Source organism: Ipomoea nil, unplaced genomic scaffold (assembly GCF_001879475.1).
Source record: "Ipomoea nil cultivar Tokyo-kokei standard unplaced genomic scaffold, Asagao_1.1 scaffold0233, whole genome shotgun sequence".
NCBI lineage: Eukaryota > Viridiplantae > Streptophyta > Magnoliopsida > Solanales > Convolvulaceae > Ipomoea > Ipomoea nil.
In genome coordinates, this window is record NW_017616661.1 from 274,324 (window position 1) to 286,174 (window position 11,851).

Genomic DNA, 11,851 nt, shown 5'->3' on the forward strand with positions numbered 1-11,851 from the left:
ATGAGGCATTTGTTATAATCATTTATATATTTTTTTAATGCTTTGTAGGATTGCAAATTTGCAATCCATACAAAGCAACTTTTGTACTTTTTTTTTTTTATATATAAAATTTTTAATTTTGTTTATTTACTTATTTTTTATTTTATTTATTTATTAATGTATTAAAGTGGTGTGATATTGGAGTCCACTTTTAAATATAGATTGGATTTGCAGGGATATAGTGTGAACAATAAATGATCTGCAAATTGTATGATGTGGAAGCGAGACTCATTTTTGAATGTAAGAGGAATTTGTAGGGATAAGGTCATAAGGAATTTTAAGGATAGCCTTAGCATATTAAACCTTATGTCAGTGATCTACTTACTTTACTTTATTTATTTATTTATTTAAAGGTCATAATCATTTATTTTATTTATTTATTAATGTATCTACTTACACAAATAATATACATATAGCATATTAAAAATGTACCTTATGTCAATAATTTATTTGCAAAGTCCATGATATAATAATTGGTTAACAGTGGCATGTACAAAAAACACTCATATTTATCGCATTATTCATTTTTAACATACTAAAAGCTTATTATTATTTGATAGTATACCAAATAATGAACCTTCAATCCCTTTTAAAAAAAATTAATACACAAATAATTATCCTTAGTATGTCAATGATTTACTTATAAGGTAGCCTACGGTCCATGGTTATTAGTTGGTTAAGAATGACATGTACAAAAAACAGTCATATCTATCACAATGTTCATTTCTAACATACAGAAATATAATTATTTGATAGTATACCAAATAATGGATCTTCAAAAAATAAAATTTTAACACACAAATAATGTATCTTTAGTACCTTATGTCAGTGATTCATCCACTGTATAATGATTGGTTAAAAATGGCATTTACAAAAACACACATCTATTACAAATTCAGTTCCCTGAGTTGATTCATAGTTAAAAACTGTACTAACAGTTGAATACTACCAAGTGTAATGATCCTTCCTTCCTTACACAACTTACAAGCCGTCAATGAATACATGTCAAAAATCATCACATGAAATGTTATACACTTACAGCCCAAGTTTCTTAGGTCTAAGGTAAGTAGAAGTCTTGGGCTTCAACCCAGGCATTGAAACTTGTTGTTGCTGCCTCTCCCTCTTCTTCCTCTCCTTCTCCTTGTTTCTTCTATCAATCTCTGCTTGCACCTTCCTCAAATTCTCCATTTCTTCTTCCATGGCGGTTTTTTCTTCCTTTTGCTTCTTTTTGTGTTCTAACATGGATGTATCCGACTCCTTGATAGAGAAAAACATGGGTCCCAGCTCCGCTAACCACTGAGGCTCCACTGCGGTCACACACTGCATATACTCCTTCGTTGTTAAGATCAACTCGTGATAAACCACGTAATCGGGTGTATAACCCAGCCCATACAGTGCACTAGTGGGATGCAGATGACATGGCATTCCATTCCTGCAATTCACATATTCACCCACCCCCTTGAGTCTAGCTGAATTATGAAAATATGCAGAACAGATTGCCTTTCTCACGATGTCCCAATCGGGGCCACATGAGGTAAGTGGAATTTTGAGGGTCTTCAGTATATCCAGCAGTTGAGATCTAACCTCCCTAGCTTTGCGCAAACCTTTGACGTGCAAGAAATGGTCATTACACCAATCACCTCGGTACTGGTTCGCCTTCCATTGTTGGTAGACATTCAGCAGGGTGAGATGATCGGATTCCGGTACAAAAAATTTCTCCCTAGCAGCATCACTCTCCTCTGCCCTATCCTTGGGTCTAAAGAAAACTGAAGGTACCGAAAGCATCGATACAATGGTGAGAACTTCATTTAGGCATTCTAGTTGTTCCCCCATCAAAAGCATCTTTGCAAGAGGAGGGTCCAATGGAAACTCCACCATTTTCCAACCAAGATCAGTTAGATCCCCTACATTATTGAGTGCACCCAATACCCACAGCTGATACATGGAGTTGAGTATGTTTTCCTGAGGAGGAGGATCCATAAAATCAAAATCTAACAAATTTGAAATCTTGAGCGACTTGAGCAGCAATACTACATTGCCAAGATTCGTCCTCTGAATTTCGGGTACAGGGCTTGGCAACATTTCATTCTGGTATGCATTCTCAGTATAAAGTCGGTAACAAGTACCGGGCCCAGTTCTACCAGCTCGCCCAGCACGCTGGTCTGCTGCTGCACGACTGACAGGGAAAACTTGGAGAGCATCCATACCCATTCGTGGATTGTACACCTTCATCTTACCGTAACCAGTATCAATAACATAAAAAATTCCATCAACAGTTAAGGATGTCTCAGCAATATTTGTGGCAACAATACATTTGCGCTCTCCTTCTTCGGCCTTCTGGAATATCTTAGCCTGCAAATCAGCTGGCAGTTGGGAGTAAATAGGAAGAATAAGTAGCTTCGGTACAGCCTGTTTTGCTGAGGAGACTAACTGTTCCATTCGCTCTTGAAGTGCATAACAAGTAGCTTCAATCTCATCTTGACCGGTCATAAATATGAGTATATCACCTGGTGCACTAGTTATGTGGATGGTCATAGCCTGTTTTACTGCAGCCTCTACGTAATCTTCACAAGGGCTTTTGCTATACATGATTTGAACTGGAAATGTTCTCCCAGGAATGTTGAATATTGGTACACTGCAACAGATTCATAAATCAATTGTAGTTGACACATCAAAAGCCAGAGTAATCCAGAATTTTACACTTATATGGACTTACCTTCCGAAAAAGTGAGAAAATTTCTGAGCATTGAGTGTGGCAGATGTCACGATAAGTTTAAAATCACGCCGCCGGGCAACAACCTTTTTAAGTATTCCAAACAGCACATCAGTGTTCAATGATCTCTCATGTGCCTCGTCCATTACAACAACACTATAGGATTCAGACAACGTAAACACAATGCTTAGTACATAAATAACTTTTAATGTTCCAACAATTATATCTAGAATATTAGAGTATTAGACCCATACCGATATTTTTCAAGATCAGAATCTTTCAGTGTCTCACGTAGAAGCACACCATCTGTCATGTACTGCAGAAGGAAATGAAACATAATGAGCTCAGACAGAAGCATGCAAGAAAAACAGATTGTAAGTCAAAACAAGCACAAGTAGATAAACATCAGTAACAGGTAGTGGAAAAACTGGATATTATGACATAATAAAAATTTACCTTGATAACAGTGTTAGGCCCAGTCACATCTTCAAAGCGAATAGCATATCCTACTTTCTCACCAAGATCAGTTTCCATTTCTTCACTAACTCTTTTTGCAACACTCATAGCTGCGACACGCCTTGGTTGGGTACAACCAACTATCCCATTTGTTGTAAAGCCATCTTCATGTAAGTACTGCAGACATTTACCATAAACATGACAAGCAAAAAAATAAGCCAAAATTAAAATTTAAAACATAAAGAAAAAGAGATACAATTCAAATTCTTCACTGCGTAAGGTAAGAAATTGGACAAACCTGGGTCAATTGTGTTGTCTTCCCTGAACCAGTTTCTCCAACAACCACCACAATCTGATTTTCGTGAACCACCTACTCAGAAATTGACGCTACAATTAGAGAAACAGCAAAGGTAGATTGATGTAATATCCTTTTGGAGGTTTATGTTTTATTAGTTTAACACTAGCAAAGGGGATTGCAACTTATGTGGTCATTTAAAGCATGCCTCTGAATTGAATTCTTTAATGCACAATCTAAATGTAAATAAGCAATATAATCTAAAAATGATAAACTAAGAGAAACAGGGAAATATGTCAAAGAATAAATAGAAGTGCTGTTTGAATTCAGGACTAGTTACTCTTTGAAAACCAAGTCCTATTAACACTCAAATGCCCAAATGTCATGCACCATAACCTAGTTTGAAGGTTTTCAAAGGGGAAACGGAAAAAAAACTATCCTCAGAATTCATGGCCACAATGGTTTATATATGCCAACAGTAGGTCTAATTATCTACAGATGCAACATCGTACTAGAGCTTATAAACCATGAAGCAATGGAAAAAAAAAAAAGGCATAGACAAAGGATAAATACATAAAATTAAAAATTATTACTAAAAAGAAAAAAGTAAATTGTGAAACCTGCAGTAACTCGTCGCGGACAGAAAAAATGGGCAAATACTGCCTTTGCTGTGAGATTGTATTGGATTTTGCAAAGTCGCTTACTGCTTCCCCTTTCTTTAAATGTTGTGAAAACCTAGCTTCTTCCTTGAAATCAACCTCACCTTGTTCACCCACTGCAGCAGTATCTGCATCAACCTAGCATAGTATTCAAACTGAACATCAGACATAGGATACTGGCCTCAGACTTCTAAATTGACAGGAAGAAGCTACATAAAAATGTTCAGTTAAAATTCATCACAATCTGTTACCTGTTCAGCTGTTTTTTCAACTCCTAAGATATCACCAAGTTTTGACCCAGCAAGTTCCCAAAATCGTTGACGAGATTTATGCATGCTTTGTTTTTCATGTATTTCACGAACAAGAACTGAGCCTTTGCGAGATATTATGGCCATATCTGATGTGGGGTCCTTGATTGGCATTACTGGTTCAGCTTGCTTTGTGAAGACAATCCTTCCATCCAGAAAAGGGGGTTTTGTATCTGGTGAATGAATTGAAAACAGATGCTTTAGCAAACAAAATTGGGAAGTTATCTTTTCAAGAATCTAAGCTAGTTTGCTATTAAGGGTGTGCTAGAGATTCCATACCATGAACAAGAAGGATAACCTTCCTTTCGTCCTCGTCATCAAATTCTGTTTGCACCTCAGTGCCTTTAACAGCTCCAGATCTCAGAAGCTGACGGTCTTCCCACTGTGCATTGTCTGCAGTTAGCTGTGATAGCTTCTTACTCTGGGAAAGTGACATCTTAGTGCCATCCTTTCGAGTCTGTTAGGAGTCAAAGTGAGTGAAGGAAGTTAATGACAAAGTTAAGTTTACCAACTAATATATTTAAAATTGTATGAAAAGTTTAAATTGAACTTGAGGTATGATTTACCATAAAATCAAAGTAATGAACTGTCTATCAATAACTCATAAAGAAAATATGTATTTGAATTTACTACTTCAGCAGGATTTCTAATTTGAAATCAATAAAGCAAGGTTGAAGAAAGTGAAGAGTGGACTTAACACTATATTTCATGCATCCTATGTGGCAAACTTTTCACAGCTCAAGGGATCACTATGGGATGGAAATGATATTAACATTGAATTATATCACTTCAAACATATATTATTGATACAAAATAAAAATTAAAAAAACATTAAACCAAAATAATAGCAGTTATGCGGCCATATATGGAATATCAACAAGTATGATAGAATACTCAGCATTTCTTTACAGGTATGATTTAAATATTACTACAGAACACTTACCAGTCTTTTGGCCAACTCTGCCTCTTTTTTCTGAAAAGAGGCCTCATCACCTAAAAACAGTGCGGATCTATCCGTGTCAAACACAGTGCTGCCTTCTTCTCTATCATACCTGTTTAATGATAAGACTTTCATAATTGAGAGATGCCACAAAATGAAAGGAGGAAAACCACTAATTTAATATGTTGAGTATAGACTAGTTTCAGTGATCATTTAATACCAGGCACGATCAGAATTGTACTCCATCTCTAGACGCATACTTTCAGTGATCTCCATCCCCTGATTGTCGTCTTCAGATCCACGAATTCTATCGTCTCCATCATCCTGGAGGCACCAAGGAGAACAATATATAAATTACACTATACATTATTGTAGACACAATGCCACTTCTTTAGTATCATGTGATCTGTATATGAAGAGATACCTCAGACAATTGAGCAGCATTAGCAGAAGAAGAAAGCCGACTGGATTTTCCACCATATCGGGAACCTGAAGATCTTACAGAAGAACCAGATGCTCGTATTGGAGTTGGAGATGGAGCCACACTGTCCCAAGGAGAAGCAGCTCCTGTAGATTTACAAAGGTTCAGGTTAAATCATTTGAACAGCTCAATGTATACTGTTTTAAGTTCAGCCATGCTATTAAACAATCAACAGTGGCATAATACTTTACCAGAACGAGGTGTATGGCCTCCCAACCACGGGGAAACAAGTCGCACATCAGGAGAGGCCCCAATAAACATTGGGGATGGTGAAGGTTCATGGCGTCGGCTGCTACTATAGGAGGAACTATCTCGACGAGGTGTATCTTCCCACTCCCATCTGCCATCATCCCAGTCAGATCTTCCTGCAATACTTGCAGTGTTACAAACTAGAAGAGTACGAATGCAATTCACAACAAATGTAAATGGTGAAAGTATCATGGCAGTTTCTACTTTAAGACATATGTAGGTAGATTCAGAAAATACAAGATCTTGAAAGGCCCAACCAAGAAATTGCAGAAGTGAAAGTAAGTCAAATAGTCATTCCACAAAAATACAGCTGTAGGATTTCCAGGGCATCATTGTGAGACTCTTTTATGTCCAAATATCACCAAATAAATAAATGATGATGATGCTGACATTGATAATAAAACCATTGTTCTTTGTTTCTTCACCCTAATATTAGAGAAGCAAAGTTCCAGTACAAGACTTATTTTAAATGAGTTATTAACAATATTCCCTTTAACATTAAGATCCTAGAACCCAAAAACTATTTATCATCCATTTCAAGAGAACATTTGACCATTTGATGAACTAATAAATGAAGATATACCCACCACGTGTATTCCTGGGGCTTTCATATCTACTTCTTTTTCTTCTGCTGTCATCATTGTATTCTTTTCCATGATTGCGTGATGATTCCCTATGGCGATGCTCTTCCCCATCAGTTCTATCTCTCTTTACCTCCCTGCTTTTGCTCCTATAGTCATCCCGGGACTTCCTTTCCCTCCCATAATCAAAATCATGGGATGAACTCTTAGTCCTTGATCTTCCAGTAGATGGAGTTGGAACCTTAAATTAAACAAAAATCATTCACACTATTGCCTCTTGACAATTAAAAAAAAAAGTACTAACAGACAATAATAATAATAATAATAATAATAATAACAACAACAACAACAACAACAACAACAATAATAATAATAATAATAATAATAATAATAATAATAATAATAATAATAATAATAATAATAATAACAATAATAATAATAATAAGTTGAAAGAGGAGCAAATTGATGTAAAACTGATGAATTGGTGATTTAATCAGATTGACAACAAAAATTATCTAACTGTGCGTCTGTGCCTGACAAGTACGTTTAAGGATAAGTATTAGGTCAAAATGGTTGCAAAATTTTCAGATTCACATGTCATTAAGACACTTCAAAGGAATAATTCCTTAAAACAAGAGAATCACAGATGCAGCTTATAGCTCAAGATGATCTTAGGGTTGCTCAAGAAAAAGCAAAATTTTCAATTTAGATCATATAAGAATTGCTTAAATGCGACATTTTATCCCCCCACCCTCAACAAAAATGGGGAAAAAAATCTCACACACAAACACCCCACCCCGCATCAAAATGAGGGTGATATGACAATGGGATACTAGATCCAAACATGTGAATTTTGCAGATTGGGACCAAATTTTACAGCAACAGCTTTTGATGTGAAGATTATTTAAATTTCAGTAAAAATGAGCAACAACAACTTCACAACTTCACATCTCCAAGAAAGCCAAATGAGTTAATACCTGATAGTCTTCATCAGAGCGAGGCCTCAAGACTGTCTCATTCTCTCGTCCTTCTTCAGTAACTGTAATCCCTAAAAATGCATCCCAAATTTAATGAAAAAGGACATAGACAAATCAAAGTCCTATATAAGTTTACTGTGCATGCATGTAAGTCCTTAAGAAGTTAATATCAAGTTCAAAAATTAAGAACTGTGATTCAAAATTGCGAAACAGGATTTTACAATCAAGCAATGGGTCAATTAATCCTGTAAGGAACCAATGACATCCAATTAACACCTATGATGGAAGTCCTAATATTTGTTACTAATGGAGTTCAAGTATTCAAAAGTTAAGGTCTGGTCATAATAATCAAAGAACATCATGAACAGATAAAAAAAATAAATAAACAGTAAATTATGTTGTCAAACAGGGACCTGAGATAGAAGTCTCGCTGGCAACAGAATCACGATAACGTCTACTCGTGTGACTGCGTGAACCTCTAGATGGAACATCTTCTAATTGTCCAGTCTCAGTAGAAGTCTCTTCATCTATAGCTGACACAACAGTAGCTACTCTTTCCCTTGGAACTTTAAATGAATTCTCTATTGTAGATCCTCCTCTTTTCGCACTTGCAAGCACATCTAGCCCTGAATATCATGCACATCTTCACTTAGTCTAAAATAAGGAATAATGAAATGATACATCTGTACCTCAACCACAAAACTAAGTTCATCAAAGAAAAATACTGAATACAAAAACAGACATTTAATAAAATTCCATGCTGCCAAGATTGCATCTAACAATGACAAATTAAATAAGTAGGATATACGCATAGTAAAGAACCATTTGTCATTTGACCAAACATCTTCTAACATACATATAAAACATAAAATACACCTTTAACCAATAACATGATCCTAAGGATGCATAAAGTAACAAGATAAACCGAGTTCAAGAATACTAAAATAAAATCCTAAAAAGAATGACCTTCTTGACTCTTTGAGTAAAAAAAAAAAAAAGCTTTATAAACACATACAAATTAACAGAAGAAAAGACATACCAAGAAGTGATTTCCGCTCTGGAGGTCTAAAAACAACACGATCCTTCCCAGGAATATATAAACCACCACCACTGGCGCCATCAGGTTCCAAAGTAGTAGTTGTCTTGTCAAGGTCTATTGGTCCAGTAACCTCTCCCTCTACAGGTTTCTGAATGGAATAACAAATTCAAGATAAATATACCAAAATTCCAAATAAATACATAGAGGAAAAATTAATTAATTAATCAAACACTCACCTGCATGTTCCTCAATATCAGCAAAATAAGTCTTCTACTTCTTGACCCCTCAAGAAACTACAAAGATTCACAATTTCATAAATTGTTAGAGAATGTCCTGTGCTTTATTTTTAACTAAAGTCCAATTGTTGTTTCTAAAGCCTGAGTGCTTTAGAGATGAGGTATTGAAGTAGAATACCAGCAAACCAAATATAAAGTAAAGAGTTACACAAGACAAAAATGCTCTTATCATATCCATAGAAGAAGTAAATAAAAGACAAAGAAATAACTCTTTCTCAATAATATACCTCGTCTCTCAACTTACCGTGAGCAGGACAACCTCAAAAACCAAAATTATTGCACTTTTAAGTTCGGGTACAGTAGCAGAAATATGATAATATATAGACATTCCGATAAGATAGATAACACAGGAAAAAATCCAGAAGCACCGATACTAACAAAAAAAAAAAAAAAAAAAAAATTCCATTCTTGGGCAAATTATACCATGGACCAGGGTCTATCTTACACTGTAGACCCTGGTCCAAAAGTAACTTGTACTTAACACATTCGTAAACAAATTGAAGGCAAATCACATGATAATTACGTAACATGACAGACACATAAACAATTAACTCCAGACTAACATCTTATGTATCTTCAGTTATCATTTTATGTGTTGTAATTACCATGTAATGAGCTTATGAGCCTTAAATTTTATTTTATTTTTTTGCAGGTACAGAAATTGTTAATGCAGTTACAGAATCAGAATGTATTAACAGCATACACATAATTTTTTGACTAGGGTTCATAATGCAATTTGAACTCATGGTATAACAGTATTGAAGAGGCCGTAGTAGCACCTAAAATTCAGCAGAAAATTTTCGAAGAAAAGCAAGCAAATCAATACTTGAACAAACGAACAAATCCAAAGAAAAATAAAAAACAAAGAGCAATCCGGGCCGAGGAAGCATCGGGCACATTACCTGATTGGATGAAGGCGACAATAACGGGAGAGGCGTGAGACTGGAAGCAAAGTTGGAAGTGCGAGGCGAGAGCGCGCAGAAGGAGTTGAATCAGGGTAATTGGGTAATGAATAGAAGAGCAAGGAGTGAAGTTTTTATTGTTCAGGATTTGAATCCCAATCCTAATCCGATTGGAGAAGGAACAACTGTTTTTAAGAATAAGGGTTTTTCACAGTTTCAAATTGTCAACAAATCGCCCGCTTACATATGAGGTAGGTTTAGGTTTATCTGCTGGGCTGGGTACTAGAGAATAGAGAATAGAGATTGACGATCCAATGGCGGTTGAACCGTGGACACCAGCTTCCGCGTTCCGCATCTTAAACATAATGAACCGGCAAATAGGATTAACTTGTAACTCCAAATCTCTACTATTTAATCTACTATTAAACATTATAAGGAGAAAATGTCGAATAGAATTTTTACACATTTTGTAATTGAATTATTGAAAGAGAAATGTATAGTTAGACTATTGAACACTCACAAATTATACAAATAATATTTACTAATAAGAGCCTAAGAGAGTTAGGCCTATAATGGATAGAAAAAATGACTGTCAAATTTTTTAGTCAAATGAATAGCTCAAATTGATCAGATTTTAATTTTTCCTTTAAGGTTTCCTAATGTATCTTTAATGAATATGATTATCCGTTAACTTTTTCGTTAAATATTATCTTTTCTGTTAATTTCTGTTAGTTCACCGTTAACTTACTCATTAATTTCAATAAGAAAGGTCTTATGTTCGAACCTTATCCCAATCAAAGTTGGCATAATTAGTACTCTATTTTACTCTTATTAAATTACTAGTTTTTTACGCGCATTGCGCAATTGGAATAATGCCCAATGTTTTTCTTAAATAAATATTTTAAAGTATATCAATGCAAGATTATATTAGAATTGTTCATGCATAGATAATTGAATGTTGAATTTGCGTATTTAAATTGATAATTCTAAGTTTACAAATGCAAAATAATATAGTCAATATTGATTATAATTATCATTAAAATAATTGTATGGGTATGGTTGAAACCAAATACGGGACATAAGGGAGATGGAGCAAATAAAAATTAAAGCATAAAATATTAAATATATACTAATATTGTTTGAGGAGATTAGATAATCATATAATTAAGGATAAATTAGAAAATCTCAAGGAAAAATTAAAATCTGAACAATCTGAACTGTTCATTTGATTTAATAATTTGACATTCATTTTTTCTACCCAATGTTTATAATTAAATAAATATTTGAAAGTATATAAATGCAAGATTATATATGAAAAGTTCAACATAAGTAATTTAATGTCTAATTTGTTTATTTAAATATGTAATTCATAGTATATGAATACAATGTAATATAGGAGATTCATTATAATTGTTACTAAATTTTTTTTAAATAGTAACCAAGTATTTTTGTTGCAAAGGGTCCTAATATATTTACTGAATGCACATATATACAAGATCAATGAATGAAATCAACAGTACCAGTCCTTTAGGTGTTTTCATGGTATTAATAAAATACTTGGTAAATAAATAAATTAAAATAATAATTTAGTAGCTGCAACAAAAAAATAATACATATGCATTTTTTTTTTAATTTAGAATTATGTGTCTACAATGTCTTTATTAAAAAAAATTTATTCATTATCAATAAATTAAATAAGAAAAATAATTACTTGACAATAGATATGTGGTCCCACACAATCGACACCTTTTGCTGAAATATGGTGCTCACATTAGTGTCGAATGGTGGGACGTTATGCCATGGAACCGTGTTCACGGTTCCAACGGTGTTAGTACACCATTATCTTTTTTTTTTTCTTAATTAATTGCGTGACTTTTCTTCTTTATTTTCACATTTTGCGGTTTCACTTTAATTTG

The 11,851-nt window shown here is 34.3% G+C and overlaps 1 protein-coding gene across 2 annotated transcripts; it reads right to left on the minus strand.

Annotated features, from left to right (window-relative positions):
- Positions 1 to 924: 924 nt before the first annotated feature.
- LOC109193969 (pre-mRNA-splicing factor ATP-dependent RNA helicase DEAH7) lies at positions 925 to 10,263 on the minus strand. 2 transcript variants are annotated; one of them, XM_019344816.1, is made up of 18 exons: positions 9,936 to 10,263; positions 8,974 to 9,030; positions 8,738 to 8,885; positions 8,112 to 8,324; positions 7,699 to 7,760; positions 6,728 to 6,962; positions 6,083 to 6,256; positions 5,835 to 5,977; positions 5,631 to 5,734; positions 5,414 to 5,522; positions 4,750 to 4,927; positions 4,414 to 4,643; positions 4,124 to 4,300; positions 3,507 to 3,578; positions 3,209 to 3,385; positions 3,007 to 3,068; positions 2,756 to 2,908; positions 925 to 2,674 (listed from the first exon to the last, which is right to left on the minus strand). In XM_019344816.1, exons 2-18 carry the CDS (start codon positions 8,977 to 8,979, stop codon positions 1,075 to 1,077), a joined length of 3,843 nt encoding a protein of 1,280 aa, XP_019200361.1. In that variant the 5' UTR covers positions 8,980 to 9,030; positions 9,936 to 10,263; the 3' UTR covers positions 925 to 1,074. The 2 variants fall into 2 exon arrangements, with proteins under 2 accessions (XP_019200361.1, XP_019200353.1); XM_019344808.1 differs by having other exon boundaries at positions 7,699 to 7,769.
- Between the last annotated feature and the right edge of the window lie 1,588 nt (positions 10,264 to 11,851).

Coding starts and splice junctions, on each gene's coding strand:
- LOC109193969 (XM_019344808.1), bottom strand. Junction 8,325..8,737: donor AGAGCGGAAATCACTTCTTG/GTATGTCTTTTC, acceptor CATGATATTCAG/GGCTAGATGTGCTTGCAAGT. Junction 7,770..8,111: donor CAGCGAGACTTCTATCTCAG/GTCCCTGTTTGA, acceptor ATGCATTTTTAG/GGATTACAGTTACTGAAGAA.